The following is a 23,791-nucleotide window of genomic DNA, read 5'->3' as shown; positions in this document are numbered from 1 at the left end:
TATTATATTTCATGTATTTTTTTATTTTTAAAGTTAATATTAACTATAGAGAAATTTTTAAAATTTTTAAAATTTTGTTTTGAGAAACAGGGCCATGCTGTGTCACCCAGGCTGGTGTGCAGTAGCTCACAGAAACAACCGGAAACTCTTGGGTTCAGGTGATCTTCCTGCTTAGCCTTCTGAGTAGCTGAGTCAGACTATAGGTGTGCACCACTGCACCCAGCCTAAAATGGTTTTTGAAATTTAAGGCTAAGGCTGTTGCTGCTATATTATTTTGATATTTTACATGACTTTTGGGAGTCTGCTTTAACATTCTTTATAAGTTGTATAAAAATAAATTTTGGTATTTGGTCTCATCTTTGGAAAAACTATTTATTTGAAGGATACGGTAAGAAATTTAGCAAGGATTTTGGCTGAGCTTAGGGACATATTAACTCATAACATTTTGCAGTAGTCTGGTCTGTCATGTTCTCTAAACATTGAACATAGTTATGTAGAATGCCACAGACTTAGAATAACTAAAGAGAATTGTTAGAAAAAATAGATCAGAAGAAAAATCACCTTTGAGGAGAGAAAGTCAATGTTATGAATGAGAGAATTTATACTTAAGGAATAAAAAGTTCACCTTTTTTTTTTAATGCTTCATGTTTATTACATACATGAATCTATCTTAGTGAGGGATTATAATACAAATATTTCTAAGATGTTTATGTCTGGCTCAAGTAAGAATCTCATTAAAATAACCTTTTCCTTGCATTTTTTTTTTGTCCCCTCAAGAGTCATATCTAGTTGTGTACTATTTTCAAAGTTCTACCTTGCCCTAATTCACTATTGAATTTAACTAAAGGTAGCAAAAAACAGAACGTTTTATTTCTCTTACTTTACTTGGATTGTCTATAATTGAACATAATTACTTGTTATTTTAACTTCTTGTTAAATATTCCAAGCAATTCTTTTGAGAAAACTCACCTAAACTTTGAACAAATCACCAAATTTTTAAATTAAAAACGCACTCAAATACCTAAGGAGTTTGAAATGTAAATGGAAATTTGTTCCTTATTATCTTCAAAGTGCTTCTTTATGCTGAATAAATTAGAGGGCTCAGACATTTGTGCTTTTCTCATCCTTCTGTTTTTTTTAGCTGCAAATGTGATTTCTAAAATATATTAAAATGAATTATTTATTATTTTTAAGTTTTTTATAGAGATGCAGTTTCGCTATGTTGCCCAGGCTGGTCTCGACCTTCTAGGCTCAAGCAATCCTCTTGCCTCGGCCTCCCAGTGTTCTGGGATTACTTGTGTGCGCCACCATGCCCAGCCTAAATGCATTCATAATAAAACAAAGATGAGAGTGGCCTGTTCAGAGCTTTCCTGGTTGTACCATTTTTACCACTGAAAATCCTGTAGCCCAGGAGACCCCTTCCTGTGGTACAAAAAAATCATGGCAGCTATGATTTGCAGTTTACAATAGTGGATCATCCACTGATGCAATGCAAGGGTGATGTAATTGTGAGCAGTAACAGTCTATCATTGACTTTGCCCATTGCATTAACTGCTGTGATTTGTATTGACATAGTGTTAGTTTAACTTTCCACACTGTGAATACTGTGACTGCATTTTCTCAGAGTTCAGATAATGAAAATGAGAACAGTTACGATATCAACACCAGAGTGTCCCAGACATTACTTACAAGGAAAGTTATTGAATATGGAAATCTATCTGTTATTTTATATATATTAGTATATAATGGTATGTTATAGACAGATGGAAAGACAGAAAATTAAATTAGGGAGATAGATAAGCAAAACGGAACATACTGCACAACAGACAGGAAAGAATTTGGGACTGGGCGTTGTTATGGGTTGAATTGTGTCCCCTCCAAAATCCATAGGTTGAAGTCCTGACTTCTCATACCTTAGAATGTAACCTCAGTTGGAAATAGGGTCATTGTAGATGTAGTGAGTTAAGATGAGTTTGTATTAAAATATGGTGGGCCGCTAATCTATGTTGACTGGTCTTGCAAAAAGGGGAAATTTGGACACAGACATGCACATGGGGATAATACCACATGGAGATTGGAGTTAGGCTGCCACAAGCCAAGGAACTGCAGGAAGCTGGCAGAGAGTCCTGGAACAGATTCTTCCCTAGTGCCTGCAGAGAGCGCATGACCCTGTCAACCACTTGGTCTTGGACTTCTAGCCTCCATAACTGTGGGACAATACATTTCTTTGCTTAAGCCACCCAGTTTTTGGTACTTTGTTATGAGAGCCCTAGCAAACTAATATAGGCTTGGTCGAAGAGATGTGTGAGTACCTAAGGAGACTGTGTCTCACAAGTCTGGAGTAAGACAGGCAAGCACATCTAAATTGATCTGTACTTCTTCCATCTTGTTTAAATAAAAGCATGTATTATAACAGAAAACTAGTATAGACTAATAATTTCAAATAAATACCTATTCTTTATATTTCTGTGTTACAGTAATAAAACCTGTGCACAATTCTTTCTCATAAGTTGTTATATCTCTGGACTGGTATGGGCAGTGCCCTGGTTGACTCTGAAAAGTCGGTCACCCGCTGTGCGCGCAGTACTCCCCCTGCCTGCTGTCTCTGTCTTTGGCCATCCCTCCTTCCTTCTGCCTTATCACACATTCCAGTATTGCTAAGGATAATGAATTTGTGATTATAAAAAGTTTTAGATTAACCTTGTTAAAGGTAGTTCTTAGAATCTAACTTATAATTTTGAATCCCTAAAATAATTTTCATGGATAAATATTAAAAATCATCAATTAAAAAGTTCACCTGTTTTTTAAAAAAAATGTTTCATATTCTTCTCATTTGGAAGACAGCATGACATAGCCAGTAGAAAAATCGTTGCCAAACTTTCATGTATATCTAATGTACTGGGATGGGGAGGACTATTTTCTTTGGCATGTAATCATAATTCTGATTTAATTGCAAGTGCTAGAGTGACTCCATTTACTTAGCAATTTTTAAAGTATATTAAGTAAAATTTTTAGAGTGCATACTTTTGGTTTTCTTTCCCATGTTTATTAACTGTGCTAAACTTTTCATATTATTAAATTGGTGGGATGTATTGGGTATTATGCTTAAATTTAGAAAGATCCCAAAGATCCTAAATTTAGCTCTAGGATCTTCTGATTGGCAAATATATTGTTCAGAAGAAACATGGTGGCATATGTTGTCATAGTGGGCAAATATACCTCTGCTCACAGGCTTATGTATTGTTATTTAGGATAAGTGTTTTTTTGAGATTTTTAAGATGCTTCCACTTAGTAATGGATATAAAAGTGAGTTCTTATTAGGTACTGAATTGTTTTAAAACTCTTCACCTTCTGAAATTCACAGTACTTTGTGATCATTCTTTTCTACAGTAATTTCAAAATGCTATCACTAATGGTTATTTACAGAGTTAACTTGTTTAACATGAAACAACTGCTTGAAGCCTATTTTCACAAGTGGACACTGTATACATAAGTGAACAGAAGTGTATAATTTACTGCTTTTTACAAATACTATAGAATTCTAAGGATCTTTCTGTATGAAGAATATCAGTTTGACAGTAAAAGGTAGAAAACTTCTTGATCTGTTTTGGTACTGACTATTATATTATGCTGAGAAGCTATTGGATATTTCTGTGGTATTTGGGAATTTTGTTTAGAATGTTATCCTTGACATTGTGTTTTATGTTTGTCATCCAGAAAGATGGAGTGCTGGCATACATTGGGAATTTTCGCCTGCTTGCAGAGCTTTCCAGCCCTTTTGTGAATCAGCGGTATGATATTGATATTATTGATTATCTTAAAGTCATGCTGTTCATTTTTAGTTTGGACAGATCCTTTTCTGTGATCCTAAAGTTACTTTATGAAAGATGCGGAGGCCAGGCTCAGTGGCTCACGCCTGTAATCCTAACACTTTAGGAGAGTGAGGCAGGTGGATTGCCTTGTGCTCAGGAGTTCCAGACCAGCCTGGGCAACACGGTGAAACCCCGTCTCTACTAAAATACAAAAAAAGTTTGACGTGTGTGGCGGCATGCACCTGTAGTCCCAGCTACTTGGGAGGCTGAGGCAGGAGAATACTTGAACCCGGGAGGCAGAGGTTGCAGTGAGCCGAGATTGCGCCACTGCACTCCAGCCTGGGTGACAGAGTGAGACTCGGTCTCTTAAAAAAAAAAAAAAAAGATGCAATCTGTGAATCTGTGATATGAATTGTTATCACCATCATACAAACGAGGAAAGTGAGCCTTGGAAAAGTTAGAGTAACTTACTAAAGTTTCCCTAGCTAGGAAGTGGTGGTGCTACCTTTTAAACCCTGCTGTTTGCAGGACAGTGATGCTTTATGATGCCTGCTTCCAGCTCATTCTTTGTCCCTCCATGTTGTACACTTCAAGATGAACAGTACACACTGAATCTTAGAATTTTGTTTATGGAAAAGGATAAATATCACTCTGGCTCATTTTGGGTCTAGTTCATATTCTTAACACTAACTTCCTCCTGTCCCCAAATTCTTATACCGAGATTATCTTAGTGCCTTATTGAAAAACATAATGTTTTTATTTTTTAAATGTAAAAGGGTACTTTTGCCTGGGCTCAGGGGCTTACATCTCTAAATCCCAGCACTTTGGGAGGTTGAGGCAGGAAGATCACTTGAGGCCAGGAGTTTGAGACTAGCTTGGGTAACATTGTGAGATACCATCCCTCCAAAAAAAAAAAAAAAGAAAAAAGAAAGAAAATTAGCTGGGTGTGATGGTGCGTGCCTATAGTCCTAGCTGTTTGGGAGGCTAAGGCGGAAGGATTGCATGAGTCTAAGAGAGTAAGTGGTGAGTCCAGGAGTTTGAGCTGAGATCCAGCTTGGGCAAAACAGAGAAACGCTATCTGTAAAAAATTATTTTTTAAAAAGATTACTTTTAATTTAAATATATAACAATGTAAATAACAATTTGTAATATTGATAGCCATCATTAGGGAATTATTATTTGATGGAGATGGAGTCTCATTCTGTCGCCCAGGCTGGAGTACAGTGGCACAATCTTAGCTCACTGCAACCTCCACTTCCCAGGTTCCAGTGATTTTCCTTCCTCAGCGTTTCAAGTATCTGGGATTACAGGTGCCCATCACCACACCTGGCTAATATTTGTATTTTTAGTAGAAACGGGTTTTCACCATGTTGGCCAGGCTGGTCTTGAATTCCTGACCTCAGATGATCTGCCCATTTTGGCCTTCCAAAGTACTGGGATTACAGGCATGAGGCACTGCACCTGGCCCATCTCAACCATTTTTAAGAAGATAGTGCAGTTGTGTTAAGTATATTCACATTATCGTGTAACAGATCTTTAGAACTTTTTCATTTCGCAAAATTGAAACTCTACCCCCATTAAATACTAAATCCCTCTCCTGCAAGCCCTAGACAACTACCTTTGTACTTTCTCTTTCTATGATTTGATTAAATAATTCACATGAATAGAATCATACAGTGTTTATCCTTTTGTGCCTGGCTTATTTTGCTTACTCTAATATCCTTGAAGTTCATCATGTTGTAGCATGTGACAGGATTTTCTTCATTTTAAAGTTTGCATAATATTCTCTTGTATGTATAACCCATTTTCCGTATTCATCCATCCATGGACATTGAGATTACTTGTACCTGTTGGCTGTTGTGAATAATGCTGGAATGGACATGGACATACAAATAATTTTTGAGACCTTGCTTTGAATTCTTTTGGATATATTTCTAGAAGTGGGACTTCTGGATCATATGATGGCCCTCTTAATTTTTTGATAAAGCTTCATACTGTTTTCCATAATGCGTATATCTTTTTACATTCCCACTAACAGTGTACAAGGGTTCTGATTTCTTCACATCTTCATCAGCACTTGCTGTTTTCTGTTATTCTGATAGTAGCCATTCTAATGGGTGGAGGTGATAACTCATGTGTTTTCTTTTCTGTTTTGTTTTGTTTTGTTTTGTTTTGAGACAGCATTTCTGGTTCACAGGCTAGAGTGTAGTGGCATGATCTTGGCTCACTGTAGCCTCAACCTCTCAGGCTGAAAGGATCCTCCCACCTCAGCCTTCTAAGTAGCTAGGATTATAGGCCAGCTGCTTAGAAAATTAGCCACCACACCTGGCTAATTTTTGTATTTTTTGTAGAGATAAGAGTTTCGCTGTGTTGCCCAGGCTTGTCTCCAACTCCTGGGCTCAAGCAGTCCTCCCACTTTGGCCTCCCAAAATGCTGGGATTACAGGTTTGAGCCACTGTGCCCAGCTGGTCATGTGGTTTTGATTTACATTTTACTTTGATTCATGATGGGGAGCATCTTTTCATGTATTGGCCATTTGATTTGTATATCTTTGAAGAATTGCCTGTTCAAGTTCTTTGCCCATTTTTTCCTTTTTTTTTTTTTTTTTTTTTTTAAATGCAGTTTTGCTTTGTTGTCCAGTCTGGAGTACAGTGGCGCAATCTTGGCTCACTGCAACCTTCACCTCCTGGTTTCCAGTGATTCTTGTACCTCAGCCTCCTGAGAAGCTGGGATTACAGGCGTACACCACCATGCCAAGCTAATTTCATATTTTTAGTAGAGATGGGGTTTTGCCATGTTGGCCAGTCTGGTCTTGAACTCCTGACCTCAAGTGATCCTCCCACCTTGACCTCCCAAAGTGCTGGGATTACAGGCATGAGCCACGGCACCTGGCCCTTTGCCCATTTTTAAATTGCATTATTTATTTTGTTGTATTGGTTCCTTCTGTATTCTGAATATTAATCCTTTATCAAATATATGAAAAAAAGCATAGGTTGCTTTTCCACTCTGCTGATTGTTTCCTTTGACGTGAAGAAGTTTTAAAGTTGATGAAGTCCCATTTGTCTCGTTTTGTTTTTGTTGCCTGTGCTTTTGGTATCATACCCAAAAGATCATTGCTAAGTCTAATGTCCTGAAGCCTTCCCCCTATATTTGTTTCTAGGAGTTTCATAGTTTGGTCTTATGTGTATGTCTTTAATTCATTTTGAATTAATTTTTGTATATGGTATAGGGGTCCAGCTTCATTCTTAGAATGCGGCTATCTAGTTTTTCTGGCACATTTGTTCAAGAGACTGTCTTTTACCCATTGTATAGCATTGGTACTCTTGTTAAGTCATTTGGCCGTATGTGCCAGGGTTTGATTTCTACAACAGCTTTCTAACTAACTTCCCTAATTCCAGTCCTCTCAGTCCTTTCCTCACAGTGTTACCAGAATCATCTTTCTTACATTTCACTTTCAGTACCTTATTTTTCACTAAAAACTGCATCCTGTTTATACACATATCTCTCTGACTTCTGAAGTTTGCTGTGATGTGCTCCATATGTCTTCAGCCTTTTTTTTTTTTAAACCATTCATTAGAATCCGTTTTGTATTCTTACTGTCTTAAGTTCCTTTGGGTTTTTCTCATATTTCTTTCTTCATTTATATCCTCCATTTTCTCTCCATCTTTGAAAAATTTATGTATCCTTCAAGTCTTAGTCAAAATCTAAAACCCAGGGAAGGCTTCTATGATTATATGTTGTCTCTTGTTACTTAGTATAGGGATAACACAGAAAATTGGAGTATTTCACATCAGAGATACATGAGTTAGAGTGCTTACCCTGAATTAAGACTCATGAAAAATTTCGAAGATGCTGGCCATCGGAGGCACAGGCAAAGCAGAAAGAAATACATTCAGGGCCATTGATGGGATCGCCAGGTCTGTGTGCATAGGGTACACTCTGGAACGAGATGACTTGTGAGGTCTCTTTTTAAAAATTATTTTTTATTAAAATTTTTGTTGAACCACTAGACCACCTGGGAACCTGTGAGGTGTCTAAGTGATGTGTGCAGTTCATATCATTGACATAGAATGAGCTCTCTTGGTGACAAAACACCTCCACTTAATCTTGAGTTACATAGCTTATGTGGCATTCTCGAGGGGGTCAGATCTCATAAATCCATCCGTTCATGGGTCATTTACCATAAGCAATCCTAGACTAAGTATGTTCTTCTAAAAGCATCCCATAGATGAAGACTCTTGTGCTACAAACTTTATTAGTCTCTCAAGAGGTCTGGCATTAGTGTGTTTACTAGGTGATTAGCCTGGATCAGCTGTCTTTTCTTCTTCTTCTTTTTTTTTTTTTTTCGTTTTTTTGGACATGGAGTCTCCCTTTGTTGCCCAGGCTGGAGTGCAGTAGTGTTATCTCAGCTCACTGCAACCTCCACCTCCCAGCTTCAAGCAATTCTCTTGCCTCAGCCTCCTGAGTAGCTGGGATTACAGTTGTCCGCCACTACATTCAGCTAATTTTTGTATTTTTAGTAGAGATGGCATTTTACCATGTTGGCCAGGCTGGTCTTGAACTCCTGATCTCAGGTGATCCACCCGCCTTGGCCTCCCAAAGTGCTGGGATTACAGGCCTGAGCCACTGTGCCTGGCCGTTTTTTCTTTTTCTTTTTTTGAGACAGTCTCACTGATCTTCTCCCTGCTTCTCTCTGGGTGAGTTCTTCCCTCCCAAGGTTTCAGCTCTTAACTATTTACTCATCTTGGTGGAAGGCACTATGCCTTAGTTTTGGAATCAGATAAACTCAAGTAGCAATTCAACTTTGCACTTACTTGCTGTCACCTTGGACAAGTTACTTAATATCCCTATATTACAGTCATTGTCTCTATAAAAACAACATATTTAATACTACCTACTTTGTATTGTAGTCAAGTGTTTTCTTCTCTCAGATGGCATGTTGAATCAACATGTCTAAAGTAACACAACGTGTTTCCCTCTATATTCAGTGCCTGGCCCAGCTGTCCACTTGGTTACTCCTGCTCAACATGGATGAAGTCCTTCTTACTGTTTCTCCCCCACTATATTTAGTCCAGCATTAGGTACTACCATATCACCTCCTAAATATTTCTTGCCTTTGCCACCTCTTCTCTACCTTCAGTGCCCTGGTTCACCATCTCTTCCTGGCTACCTTACCAGCTTCTAACTCTGTACTGTTTGGTAGAGTAACCACAAGCCACATATGACTGTTTCATTTAAATCATTTAAAAGGAAATAAAATTTAAAACTCAATTCCTTAGTTTGACTTTTGGCATTTCTAGTGCTTTATGGCTCCATGTGGCCATACACAGAAACTACAGATGTTTGTGAGCCACATACCTGTGTAGAACATTTTCGTTATTGTGGGAAGTTCTTTGGGGCAGTGCTGCTCTAGGCCACGTTGGCAAACCGTGCATAGCTCATGGCCAGACCCACTGCCTGTTTTTGTAAACAAAAGTTTTACTGGATCACAGCCATGTTCACTTGTCTGCTGATTGCTTTAACTCTACCATGGCAGAATTGCGCAGTTCTGACAGAGAACAGATGGCTTCCAACAGCTACTGCTTTAATGTTCACTATCTGGCTCTTAATGCAAATAGTTTTCCAGCTCTTGACATAGACCATCTCCTGCCACCCATCCTGTTCCCCTTTCATCTCTCTTCCATATTTTTATCTTCCACAGTAAATATAATATATGGCTTTGTAGGAACCTACAACATAGCTTAAGAAGAAAAAAAAATATATGTAGCTTCCTTTGTTAAAACCTCTCAGTGGCTCTGGCTGCTTACAGGATAAAAGATGAGCTCTTCAGTGTGACACAGAAAGCTCTGCAAGAAGAGCTGTCTTATCTCCGTCTGCCACATGTCCCCTCAGACTCTCGTGTCACACCAACTTGTCCATTTGCTGGCAACGCCTCCTGTTTTCTTACTTGTTATTTAGGACTCAATTCAGAGATCATTTCCATCACTAAACCCCATCTCTTTCCAGGCAGAGTTGGGTGCCTCTTATGTATGCTTTCATAATGACAACATATGTTTATATTACTATAGTTACTGGATTTTATTGCAGAGTTCTCCCTCTTTTTTATGTTTCCTATTTATCTTTACATTTCCTTAGGTCAGGGGCCAAATTTTGTTAGACTTTGCATGGTCCAGTGTTCATCTGGCGTGTAGTAGCCATTTGAGTACTTTTTGAATGAATGACTCCCAAGAGGTGATGAGTTAAGCTTCAGCAAATTCTCTTGATATGATTCTGATTATGAGATTTTGAAGCAGGAGAAAGCTACCTTTGACACTAACAGGAACTTCCATTTGTTTTTGTTTGAAACTCTTTTAGAGAAATTATAAAATTAGAGGTAGTTTAATTTTATAATTTTATAGCAAAAAGTTATATTATACCTTTATCTAAAAGCTTTGAATCCTAAGTTAAGAAAATGAGAACTGGGGTTAAAATATGAATAAGAAGTGGCATCATTGGGCAGTAAAGAGACTGAGCACAGCTTCTTAGTCACTTTCAGAGTTTCCATAGTTAAGTTGTTTTCTTTATAGTTTGTAGTATTTTTATCTTCTCTCCATTTTAGAGCTTTGTGTCATTTAAGAAGGCACATGGCAAAATGTGCTGGGGTACAGAGTGAAAAAGGTACGCCTGGGCTTCAGTGAAATTGCTGCTGCTGAGTTATGCCCAGATACAGGTTGCTTTTGTATAAAGTAATCTAATGGTGCTAACTTCTTTCTTGCCTAAATGCTCTTAACTGTTTTTGAGAAACTGTATATATAAATAATATTACATGCTAACAAATATTGTGTTAACATGTAATACTGTTAGTATTCAATGAGTTAATTTTGCTTTTTGAGATGGAGTCTTACTCTGTCACCCAGGCTGGGATGCAGTGACGCGATCTTGGCTCACTGCAACCTCTGCCTCCCAGGTTCAAGTGATTCTCCTGCCTCAGCCTCTTTAGTAGTTGGGATTACAGGCATGCGCCACCACAGCCGGCTAATTTTTTTGTATTTTTATTAGAGATGGGGTTTCACTATGTTGGCCAGGCTAGTCTCAAACTCCTGACCTTGTGATCCACCCGCCTTGGCCTCCCAAAGTGTTGGGATTGTAAGTGTGAGCCACTGTGCCCGGCTTGCTTTCAATCTTTTACGTATGCATAATTTTGATACATCATGTTTTGGTCATTGGGGAAACATTGGCTCATTGAGTTATGTAGGTCTTCTAAATCTTGAACATTTATTATATGACATTTAAAATAACCCACATTATTTAATATCACTGCAGATCTCATAGAAAAGTCTTTAAGTATTGAAAGGCTGTCAGGCTCACAGTTGCAGACACAAATTTTCCAATATTCTGGTTTTCATTTGAAAGTTCAAATTTTGTTGTTGGCATCAAAACTGTCAGTTGCTTTTCATTATGTGACAAGCCCACTTCTTTTATTTTTGAGAGAGTGCCTACCAGATGGCTCAATCGTAGTTTCCTGTTTTGTTTTGTTTTGGTTTGTTTTTCCAAGTAAAAATGGCATTCTATGGAAGAATGTGGTAGTTTAACTTAGAGTTCAAACCATCACCTGAGGGTTTTTCCTGAAGACAACCATTTTACTTTGCAGCAGAAATCCCTTCTGTGTCTCACTCTGTAAGAATTCCCATTTTACCATATAGAATATTAAAAGAATTCCCATTCTTTTAATATAAAAGGAATTCCCATTCTTTTAATATAAAAAGAATTCCCATTTTACCATATAGAATATTAAAAAGACATGTAACTTAGAGGTCATTTAATAAAAATAATAAAATTAACAATTCTTACTGCTTCATTAAGGGTATTTTTAACGGAAACTTCTATTTTTCTTTTTCTGGTTTTGTTTTTAACTTCAAGCCTGTGGTGGGAAAGGTTACAGTGGCTACTGATACTGTTTCTTTATTTGTGCTAAGATGCCAGCAGTTTTATTTACTAGTGCGTTGCACTGTCAGTACAAAAGTCAGCACAATGAAAAAGGCAAATAACATTTTAATACTATTATTAAAATAATTTTATCTTGAAGACTTCCCAAAAAGGACTCAGGGGTCCATAGACCACATTTTAAGACCTATCATTGATTGATATTTGTCATGTAAGGCTTCACAGAGAATGTGGCACGCACTCTTAAAATGTTTTAAGTAGATGGAAAGGGAAGGGCCTTCAAGAAGAAAAGAAGGAACATAGGATTTTGAAAAGTGAAATAAACATGCTTTGGGAAAGAGAAAGTGTATAGGACTGGTAGGATCAAAGAGTATGTCTTAGGAGGAGGGTGGATAGACATAGAGGGTGTTGAGTGCCTGGGAGAGCTGAATGAACTTGACCCAGTGGACACTGAGATTAGAGTGGAGAAAGACATTCTGGAAAGACCATTGAGCGATTATAAGTTTTGATATTTGTAGGATAGATTGTAACACTGGAGACAAAAGTTTGGGTTAGGTTATCCAGTTCTTAGTTGTGTGAATGACCAGTATAATTTTATTAGGTCGGAAAGTAAATAAGAGTCTATTAGGCTGTAGGCCTAGAAAGATGACAAAAGAGAGATTTTAAAGACAGAAAATGAAATTAGTAATGAATGGATAAAAAATTAGAGATAAAGAATATGGACAAGTTTAAGACAAATCCTACACTGGATCCAGAGAAATGTGCTCATTAAAAGTGACAGGGAATTAGGAAGACTCAGAGGGAAGGTGATGAATTTGGTTTGAAGATCGTGGATAAGAGGACAAATGGCTCATCTGAGTGGACATTTAGGAAGAGCTAGAGAGAGGAATGTTGGAATGATCAGAATAGAGGCGATATTTTAACCCGTGAGAAAAGATGGTATTTGGAAGGTTACCGTTAAATGTTTAAGATTGGAAAATCGGCCGGGTGCGGTGGCTCATGTCTGTAATCACAGCGTTTTGGGAGGCTGAGGCAGGTGGATCCTGAGGTCAGGAGATTGAGACCATCGTGATCAACATGGTGAAACCCCATCTCTACTAAAAGTACAAAAAATGTAGCTAGCGTCGTGGCATGCTCCTGTAGTCCCAGCTACTTGGGAGGCTGACGCAGGAGAATCGCTTGAACCTGGGAGACGGAGTTTGCGGTGAGCAGAGACTGTGCCACTGCACAGCAGCCTGGCGACAGAGCGAGACTCCGTCTCCAAAAATAAAAAATAAAAAAGATTGAAGAATCGGGGAAAGAAGAGTAGATAAAGGAAGGAATAATTTAGGAGTAGTAGGAGAACCAAAGTAATATGAAGCTGGAGGGAAACTTGTCTAAAATTCGGTTCTTAAATTCCTAATCTTCCAGGGTTAATATTTATTAAGTACAAATGTTTATATGCCTGAGGGAATTACATTTGCAACTAAGATGTAAGTAGGGTCAGCTCACAGCCCAGTCCCTGCACAGAGTCCCAGAAACAGTACAGCATCCAAATCCTTATTGGAATTTTTCCAAGGATGTCAACAAAGATCCAGTTTGTTACTCACAAGAGTACTTCTTAAAATTCCCTTCATTCCCCTTGGACGCACAGTCTCTCCTGGACCCCACAGCTTTCCCAAGACGCTGTCGAACTTCTGACTCTCAACTCCTCTAAAACTCAACAAACTACTGCCATCAAGGATAAATTATTTGTCCCTGTCCCCTTTTCTCACTTTTTTCTTTTTTTCTGTACCTGAAAATAGCCCTCCATTTTCCCCCCAAATGTGAATTACAGCAAATAATTCCTAGTTTTTACACTATTTATAGTTTTTACCCAATTTTTTTTTTAGTGAGTACGATACCTCTACATGATTAACTCCCAGTCAACTTAATGGGAAGGTTCAAGTTTCTTTAGATGGGTGGGAGGAAGAGGAAATGCTGAGTGACCAAAGTTAGGATTTTCTCTTCGGAATTGAGGTAGGATTGTAGTAATAAATACATATAAATTGCGGTCTTTTATGACTGTGTTAGTCATAACAGTAGATGGTGGATAAAAGAAAGTGTTGTTCTCCTCTGTCCTTCCTTCCCACATGCATGTTTTCCTCCCTTGCCCTCTTTCCTCTCAGATTCAATACACAGCTTCACAAACTGTTACCCTTTATTTGTTGGAATGAAAGAATGTTCTAGTTAGGTAAGGAGGTAGATTCCAAAAAAAATAAGTGATCTTTCTGCCATGGAAGAGGAAGGTGAGGAGGACAGTTATGTTATTATTTCACCTTGAATTAATATTTGGGTTCTTTCCTTTGAAAGAAACCGGTTTAAAGACGAGACACTGATCAAATGGAAAAATTGGCAGAAGCTAACCCTGTGGTTATGAGGAAGCTACACGTGACCAGTTTCTTTTGTAGAGTTGCAGTCATATCGTATTGGGTTTGGGAGTGTAGTAAGAATGTCTGTGAATATGTCTGATTCCCCTTTAAAAACATTGGCAGAGAAGAGAAGCAGTGGAAGGGAGGTTTTTGGATGAGGAGGAATTGAGCATGTTGGTAAAAGAAGAAAGAATCGGTTCATAGATGGGGAACTTGTCAGAGCAAGGGAAAGGTGGGTAGTTTATTGACTAAATCCTAGAGGGTGAGGACTCTTCTTCTGAGTTGAAAGGTAAAGGTGCCTGAGAAGAAGTGTTGAGATCTTGAGGTCACAGTGAAGGAATTCATGGCTGATGGACTCTAACGCAGTTGACCCCTGAACAACCTGGGTTTAAACTGTTTGAGTCCACTGACACATGGATATTTTTCAATAAAATTGGCACTCAGTGTACCTGCCTTTTCTGCCTTCCCTTCCAACTTCTCCTCTTCCACCTCAGCCGCCCCTTAGACAGCAAGACCAACCCTTCCGCTTACTCAGGGCTAGCGAACGTGAAGATGATGAGAGTGAAGACCTTTACAAAGATCCACTTTCACTTAGTAGTAGTACATATATTTTCTCTTATTTATAATTTTCTTTTTTCTAAAAAATAACATTTTCTTTTCTCTAGCTTACTCTATTGTAAGAATACGGTATATAATGCAAATGACAAAATATTGTTAACTGACTTTATGTTATTGGTTAGGCTTCTGGTCAACAGCAAACTAGTAGATAAGTTTGGGTGAGTCAAAAGTTAAGCAGTTTTCAACTGTGTGGGGAGTCAGCACCCCTAACCCTGGTGGTGTTCAAGAATAACTGTATCTCAGTAGTAGAAGAAACTAGATACCCTGATGGGACTGAGAGATAGAAGTGAATGAGGAAGGGAATTGACTTGAATGACAGGACAGGTTTGGAAGCAATTGTATGGAGACCATGGAGTTAAAGGAATGTCAAGTCAATTTGAGAATTCTGCTGACGTTCAAATCTTTTAAAATTACATTTGTGCTATTTATCTTAATATATCAAGATTGGTGTGGGTAATAATATTTAGTGACGTTACAGTATGGGGGAGATCTTATCTGTGTCATGGCAGCTTCATAGCAAAAAGGAAGTAATTTCATTTATCCCCATTTATAGAGATAAAACAAACATAGAGGTCAATAGCAGAGAGAGCTAAGACCACACAGTTGCTCCATGGCAGAACCAGGCTTTGAACCCAGGTGGCCTGAATGCAGAGCACCCTACGTACTCTTCACGTAATTCTGTATTGCCTAAGGAAAGATGGCTTGATGAAACATTGGAAATCGGCGAAGTGCGTGGGTTAGATGAAGTGGCAAGAGAACAGAGGGTGCTGATGCGTGTTCTGAAGTTAACTTGGAGTTTGGATTAGGTAGGAAAGGAAGTGAAAACATGGAGGCCGATAGAGAGGGATATGAGGATTTGAAGGTCAAAGAAGTAGTTCAAGTGAGATTGGGTAAAGAGAAATATGGAAGGCTTACAATTAGAGAGGAATGTGTTCGTTGAGGTATGATACTCCAAGGCTGCCATGTAGTCAAAGAGATGAATGGCTGAAGGAGAAGGTAAGTCTTTGGAGAAGAGAAGGCTGGAGGATAAGAGACCTGAATTATAGACCAAAGAATGTGGATATTACTGTTTTAGTGATTTTTTTTCTATTTGCAATATTGTTTTAATAATTTGGCTATTGCTGTCTAAATAGTCTCTCTTAATTGTCTTGGATAATTTAGCCCTTTTTATCCTACATAAACTTACAAAATGTAATACATCTGTCATCCTATATAAATTATTTATATTTAATATTTTAATCACTCAAAATCTTTTCAGACTTTTTAACTGTTAATTTTTAGTTTCTTAGGTTGAAGAATTTTAGCTTAATCATGACTAATTCAGTTAAGTTGAATTTTAAGATACATGGATGTGTTTTACTGCCTTTGCAATCTGATCTCTAAAACAATGATGTAAAATTAGGCAAGGCAGTTTTTTTAAGGAAGAGAAAATAGAATAGAGCAAATATTCACTGAACTTTTTAAAAACCTTTTTATCTTTAGAATAGTTTTACAGAAAAATCGGAAGGATGATACAGAGGGTCCTCCTGTACCCCACACCTGGCTTCCCCTGTTGTTAGCATTGTAGATCAGTATGGCGCAGTTGTTACAATTAGCAAACCGGTGTTGATCTCTTATTGCCAACTAAAGTCCGTACTTCATGTGGATTTCCTTAGTTTTTTCCCAGGTTCCTTTTTCTGTCCCTGTTTCCCTTCCAGAATACCACACTACATTTAGTTTCATGTCTGCTTAGGCTCCTGTTGGCTATGATCATTTCTCAGATGTCCCTTGTCTTTGGTGACCTTGATGGTTTTGAGGAGTACTGATCGGGTGTTTTGTAGACTGTCCCTCAATTTGGGTGTGTCTGATGTTTTTTTTTTGTGATTACACTACGGTTATGGGGTTGGAAGAGGAAGACCACCGAGGAACAGTACCATTCTCATCATACATACTAGGACTGCTTGCTGCGAACGTGACTTAACGATTGTTGATGTTAAGTGTGTTTACCTGACTGAGGTGGTATTTGTCAGGTTTACACCTGCCCTCCCCCTTCCCCTTCTATGTGGTACTCTTTGGGAGGAAGTCACTGTGTATATTAGTTTGCTGGGAGCTGCCATAAAAAATGTCACAGTCTGGGTGGCTTAAATAAATGTATTTTTGCACAGGGCTGGAAGCTGGAAGTCCAAGATCAAGGTGCTAGCAGGGTTCCCGGTGAGGCGCCTCTCCTCTTGCAGAAGTCAACTTCTCTCTGTGTCTTCACGTGGCCTCTTCTCTGTGTGTGCATGGAGGGAAACAGGGAGAACTGGTTTCTTGTTCCCTTCTTTTAAGGGCACTGGTCCTAGTGGATTAGGGCTTGACCCTTGTGACTTTATTTAACCTTAATTGCCTTCTTAAAAGACCTATCTCCAAATACAGTTACTTTGTGGCTTTAGGGCTTCAACCTAAGAATTTAGGGGGAAGCAGTTCAGCACATTACAGTATACATAGCCCACACTTGAGGAGTAGGGGTTTATGCTTTACCTTGTTGAAGGTATGTCTTCTACATAATTATTGGCAGTTATTCTGAACAGATTTGTTTCCTCTCTCCCATTCATTCATTCATTCATTCATTCCTGTCAATATTGACTTCCGGATATTTATTTTATGTTTTAGGTTATAATCTGATACAACGTTATCTGTTTTCTTGTTCAAATTGTGAATTCTGGACCCCCTGGAGAGCTAATTCAGTTGGTTTCTGTGTTCCTTTGATATAAAGAAACGTAATTTTGTTTTTTGAGTACTTTCTTAATCTCTGGCCTTAAATGATACTCCAACAGGTTCATACTGTATTTTGTGTATTCTCTGTTCCTAGCCCTAAAATCAGCCATTTCTCAAGGAGCCCTAGTTTCTTTTAGTGGAGAATGGTATTAGAAACCAACATGTGGATGCTGTGTCTGCTCATTGTTACTGAGGCATCATCGTTTCTGTGACTTCCTAGCTGATAGAACTTGAAAATGTGCTAACCTGTGTGTATACATGTATCCATAATTATTTCTGTATGTATGCATCTATAGCTATATCAAGCTAAAATGAATCCACTGTTTCCAAATCTAATCCAGTATCTCATGAAAAAAATCTAGCCTCTTCCGCTTGCTTATCTGAAACTTTTTACTCCAACAATGAGAAATATGGTTCCCGCTATTTTTCATCAAATTTATTTATTTTTTCAGTCCTGATATACATGTATAATGGTTTCAGAATTGTTAATTGTTTTTGCCATGAGCGAGAGTGCATGCCTGTATACAGTTTCTTTTGCCTTTGTCTTACAGTTCCATTCATCTTCGAAATCACTTAGGTCAGCACCTCTTTTTACCTTACTCCTTTCAGGGATGTTGTGTCATGCATTTGTAATAGTTAACAATCTATTGTCACAGCCTGCATTGCATCCTGGCATCCCCCAACCTCCTAATTGATTTTTTTTTTTAAAGATTTGTTTATATCAGGTTCACTTTTTGTGTACGTGTGTGGATTTTGGTAAGTGCATAATGTCATGTGTCTACCACTATAATATTAGGCAGAATAGTTTCACCACCCTAAAATATCCCTACTCAGCCCTCTTCCACTCTTTCTGAAACTCCGGCAACCACTGCTCTGTTTTCTGTCTTGATACTTTTGCTTTTTCTAGAATGTCTGTAAATGGAATCTACAGTATATGGGATTTTCAGACTGGTTTCTTTTACTTATCACTTTAGATTCATCCTTGCCATTACATGAATTCATAGTTTATTTTTATTGCTAAATAGTATTCCATGGTATGGATGTACTACAATGTTTATCCATCTTCATGGCTCGTAGTTGTTGGTAGCTAGGAATAAAGCTGGTATAAACATTTGTGCGGCTTCCGTGCAGACATAAATTTTTTTAATCAGTTGGAAAAATACCTAGGAATGTGATTGCTGGTTTGTGTACTATGAATATGTTTAGTTTTATGCCTGCTAAAATGCCTTCGAAAGTGGTTGTACCATTTTGCATTCCTACCAGCAATGAATGAGTGTTCCTCTTGTTCCGTATCATTGCCAGCAAATCTTATTGTCTGTTTTTTTGGGATTTTAACTATTTTAATAGGTGCGTAGTAATATCCCATTGCTAAAATTTGTACTTTCTTTCTTTCTTTTTTATTTTTTCTTTTTGAGATGGAGTCTTGCTCTTTTTTCCCAGGCTGGAGTGCAATGGCACAATTTCATCTCACTACAACCTCTACCTCTCAGGTTGAAGAGATTCTCCTGCCTCAGCCTCCCAAGTAGCTGGAATTACAGGCATGGGCCACCACGCCCAGCTAATTTTTGTATTTGTAGTAGAGATAGGGTTTTGCCATCTTGGCCAGGCTGGTTTTTTTTCTTTTCTCTCTCTTTCTCTCTCTCTCTCTTTTTTTTTTTTTTTTTGAATCAGAATCTCACTCTGTCTCCCAGACTGGAGTGCAGTGGCATGATCTCAGCTCACTGCAACCTCCACCTCCTGGGTTCAAACAATTCTCTGCCTCAGCCTCCTGAGTAGCTGGGATTACAGGAACCTACGACTATACCTGGGTAATATTTGTATTTTGAGTACAGATGGGGTTTCACCATTTTGGCCAGCTGGTCTTGAACTCCTGACCTCATGATCCACCTGCCTTAGCCTCCCAAAGTGTTGGGATTACAGGCGTGAGCCACTGAAATTTACACTTTTTTTCTTTTTTTTTTTTTTTTGAGACAGAGTTTTGTTCTTGTTGCCCAGGCTGGAGTGCAGTGGCACGATCTCGGTTCACTGCAGCCTCTGACTCCTGGGTTCAAGCGATTCTTCTGCCTCAGTCTCCTGAGTAGCTGGGATTACAGGTGCCCACCACCATGCCTGGCTAATTTTTGTATTTGTAGCAGAGATGGGATTTCACCATGTAGGCCAGACTGGCCTCGAACTCCTGACCTTGTGATCTGCCTGCCTCGGCCTCCCAAAGTGCTGGGATTACAGGTGTGAGCCACTGCGCCCAGACTACACTTTCTTAATGACAGTATTGAACATCTTTTTGTATGCTTATTTTTGATCTGTATATCTTTTCTGCTGAGGTGTTTATTATGCTCTTTTACCAGTGTTTTAATTGGGTTGTTTTCTTACTGTGGATTTTTAAGAATTCTTTGTGTACTTAGTATACACGTACTTTATTATATATATTTTAAATATTTTTTTCCCAGTGTGTGGTTGTCTTTTCTTTAACTGTGTCTTTCACAGAGCAAGTTTTAATTTTAATGAAGTCCAGCTTACCAACTTTTTCTTCCATGAATGTTGCTTTTGGTGTTGTATCTAAAATACCACCACCAAATGCTAGATCATGCAGATTTTTTTCCCTGTTTTCTTCTGGAAGTTTTATAGTTTTGCATTTTACATTTAGGTCTATGATCCATTTTGAGTTAATTTTTGTTTAAGGTGTGAGATCTTTGCTTAACTTCATTTTTCTGCATGTGGATATACAATTTTGCACAGCTTGTTGAAAAGACTTTTTTTTTCCTCCACTGAATTATTATACTTTTGTCAAAAATCAGTTGAGTATACTTGCTTGGGTCCATTTCTGAGCTCTTTTCTCTTCCGTTGGTTTATTGATTCTTTTGCCAATACCATGCTGACTTGATTACTGTCACTTTATAGTAAGTCTTGGAAATAGGTAGTGTGAGTCCTCCAACTCTGTTCGTTTTCAGCATTGTATATGCTATTCTAGGCCCTTTGCTCCTCGACTAAATTTAAAAAATTAATAACTAAAATAAAAATGGTTAATCCTCAGAGATGCAGTATAAATGTGATGTTCTTTAATTCATTTTTCAGGTGGTTCTTTGAAGCTCTGAAGTATCCCAAGTTTTCCAAAGCTAACGTTGTCAATGGAATACTCATGACAGTCGTGTTCTTCATCGTGCGGATTGCCTCAATGCCTCCTCTTTACAGCTTCATATATTCTGTGTATGGAACGGAACCTTACATGAGGCTTGGATTTTTAATCCAGTGTTCCTGGATCATTAGTTGTGTTGTTTTGGATGTGATGAATGTCATGTGGATGATCAAAATTTCAAAAGGTTGCATCAAAGTCATCTCTCTCATCAGACAAGAGAAGGCCAAAAATAGTCTTCAGAATGGAAAACTTGATTAAAGGAATGCTACTGATAAGCAAACTTTGTTACTACCCAGCATTATAACTGCTGATTGGATGAATTCTTGGCATGTTCTTGTGTATCTTTATTAATTATAATTGTTATTCAGGATTTCAGTGTCATTTTTTTAACCTTTAGAAAAGAGAAACTGAAATTTACTTTTCATCCCAAGATGTCTTTTCTGCCTTTCTTTTGCTTAATTTATAAGCATGGATAAAAATCCTAAAGGCTTAAATAAAAATGATAAATATCGTGGTGAATCTTTTGAGAAATCTCTTAACCCGTATTGGTATTTTTCTCTGTGAAAGATGACTATGATAATCTGGTACAATTGGTTTTATGTAACCAATTTTGCTGAAAGAATGGGAACTGCTTTTAAATCTGTAAATAGCTCTTAACATTTGTTGTATGCACTCTTTTCTTACTATGGCTGCCAACACCTGTGTGGGGTTTAATTTCTATAAATTGTTGGCATGTTCTTCTTCTCAGGCTATTCAGAAGTAATAACATTTTTCATTTCAGACATGCAATCACCTATTAATGATGAAATATTTTACCACTTTGGGAATATTTAATTAGTCATGGAAAATACTTCCTGCATTTTAAGAGTTTTCAAATATCACTTTCTTATTTCTATTTTAGCATTTTATCAAATTATTGCTTTTTTCTTTTGCAGTCAGGCTTAACACAGATTAAAAACCTCCTTAAGAGATGAATTTCTTCTTCTAGAAATGCATGTCGATAGTGGACTATTTAGGCTAATAGCAGGAATCATTAAGGAAAAAAGCTTTAACACTATCCTTATCTGCTTTCCTTGCACTTTTTCTGTGAAAAACCTTTTCTGTTTGCACAATCTTCCCTGAGTTCTGAACCCAGCATCATCACTACCAAAGTCTTATGCAATACATATTTAATATGCTCCTGAAATAGGCCTCTTCTTGATGAGACCCTAACTATTACAAAAAATCAGTATTCATATTTTACTCCCAATTTACTCCCGTGCTTGCTTAGTTGGCATTTTAGTGCTTTGAATTTCTGTCTATCTTAAAGCACAGAAAAAAAAAATAAGGTAATTTAATCCAAGTATCCTATCATCAAAATTATTTTCTGATTATATGAAGATAAATGACTGGCGACTCTCATGTGTGTACGTGTTTTGCTTTTACTTTGGTTCTTGCAATCCAAATATAGAATTACATATTTATCTATTATTGCCTTTATTTATTTTTTAAGCACTTGACTTTAATGATTATTCTTACTTGAGAAAGAAATTTAATTCAACCAGTGATGAATACTTGAAATTAATTGAACTCATACGAAAAGATCTAATCCATTTAGTTTCTCAGTTTGAAAGAGAATGTTTGACTCACTTTCATTGTTCATGCTAGCCAAATATAATCAAGACTTTGATTTGATTATCCAATCAAGGTAGAGCCTGATAAGTTTTAAATGTTTAAAGAGGATTGAAATCTCAGTCAATAACTAAATGATAAAATGAGATTGATTGGCTTATACTAGGTACATTTATTTGTGAAAGAATTAGTGTAAAATATAGTTATTTTTAAAGCAGCTAATAGTACATTGATAATTTGTTGCTAAATTTAGTGCTGTCCACATCATAGACACTTAAATATATACTGGTTATCTAGAGGGGGGTAGGAAAGCAGGTGATTTTATCTTGTTCTTACCTTTTTGCAGGAAAAGTGGCTTTTGAAAAAAGGAAAATATTTATATAATAAAACTGTTTTGGAAATCCATTCTTTTAGAAAGAGACCTTGAGATAAATATTTTTTGACTCTGGATTTTTCTATAGTTCTGAACAGATTTTAAATCCACTATCAAAATGAAGACAATATAGAGCTATACTCTTAGTGAGTCTCCATGTAACAGTTTGTTTTTATAGTTACTGTTTCATGCTTAAAACTTTATTCTTACTTTCATTAACATTACCCTTCACTGGTGTAGCTACTCACAAAATAAGTATCTTTAAAATATCAACATTTTGAACCAAAGTTTGTGATTCCCTTATTCAGCAATCTTTATCTTATGCTGGCTGCATGACAGTTAATTCAACATCCAGATTAAATATTCTAAAGTGGGTTCTATATATTTCCTCATACAACAGACACGGAATGGAAATGCCGCCACAAATTGCCCTGCTACTTCAAGTCTGACCTTTGCAAAAGGTACACTTTGCTGTTCTATGATTGTATTCACCTACCTAAAATACAAATGAAGACAGAACATATCATTTACTAAACGATGAATTTTTCATTTATTAAAAACTTTTGCTAGACATTTTAAATATTAAGTATTTTCACTACACAGATTAAATGATTCAGGCATTCTGATATTTAAAAACAAAATATTTATAGAAAAATTAAAGCAAATTGATATAAATTTTTAAGCAATTCTATTTTTGTAGAAAAAAATGACAACCGATAATTATAAAGTTCTTTGAATGTGTAGTATCCTAGAAAATAAAAGTTCTTGTGAAACTTAAAAACGAATGAAAACCAACTAATAGCGTGCAAGATCATAGATCCTGCATTAAATTTTTATTTGTGAAGTATTAAAAATTATGAGCTTTAGCTTATAAAGTTTGCCTTCTTATGTATGTCTAAAGTCTTTTAAAGGATTATTTGCATTTATATAAAACTCGAAATGGAGTTATATGTGAGTGCAAAGAAATTAACTTCTGCTCAAGTATGTTTTGATACCCTCTACTAAGTTGATTAAATTTTTATCCCAACTGTTTTTTGTTGTTGTTGTTTCATGGACTAGCCTTATGTTAAATGAAATAATAGTTATGTTGTTACCACCCTTAAGAGTGACTCTGATATATTATGGATGACCCAGGACTGTCTTAAAGGTCTAGTTTTAAAAACCGCCTAGTTTGTAAGTATTTGAATCCAGTTCT

The 23,791-nt window shown here is 37.2% G+C and overlaps 1 protein-coding gene and 1 long non-coding RNA gene across 6 annotated transcripts in view; one reads left to right on the top strand and one right to left on the bottom strand.

Annotated features, from left to right (window-relative positions):
* Positions 1 to 21,982, top strand: part of TLCD4 (TLC domain containing 4) — a 74,457-nt gene extending 52,475 nt beyond the window's left edge. For all 5 annotated transcript variants that reach the window (XM_074381393.1, XM_039460903.2, XM_039460906.2 and 2 more), the window contains exons 6-7: positions 3,718 to 3,791; positions 20,552 to 21,982. In XM_074381393.1, coding sequence (XP_074237494.1) covers positions 3,718 to 3,791; positions 20,552 to 20,870 — 393 coding nt within the window. In that variant the 3' untranslated portion in view covers positions 20,871 to 21,982. The remainder of the gene's footprint in view (positions 1 to 3,717; positions 3,792 to 20,551) is intronic.
* The window catches only part of LOC104652223 (uncharacterized), a 62,699-nt gene that overhangs the window by 4,410 nt on the left and 34,498 nt on the right, over positions 1 to 23,791 (bottom strand). The window lies entirely within an intron of this gene.

Source organism: Saimiri boliviensis, chromosome 11, assembly GCF_048565385.1.
Source record: "Saimiri boliviensis isolate mSaiBol1 chromosome 11, mSaiBol1.pri, whole genome shotgun sequence".
In the NCBI taxonomy this organism is placed as follows: Eukaryota; Metazoa; Chordata; class Mammalia; order Primates; family Cebidae; genus Saimiri; species Saimiri boliviensis.
This window is presented reverse-complemented; position numbering and strand designations above follow the sequence as displayed.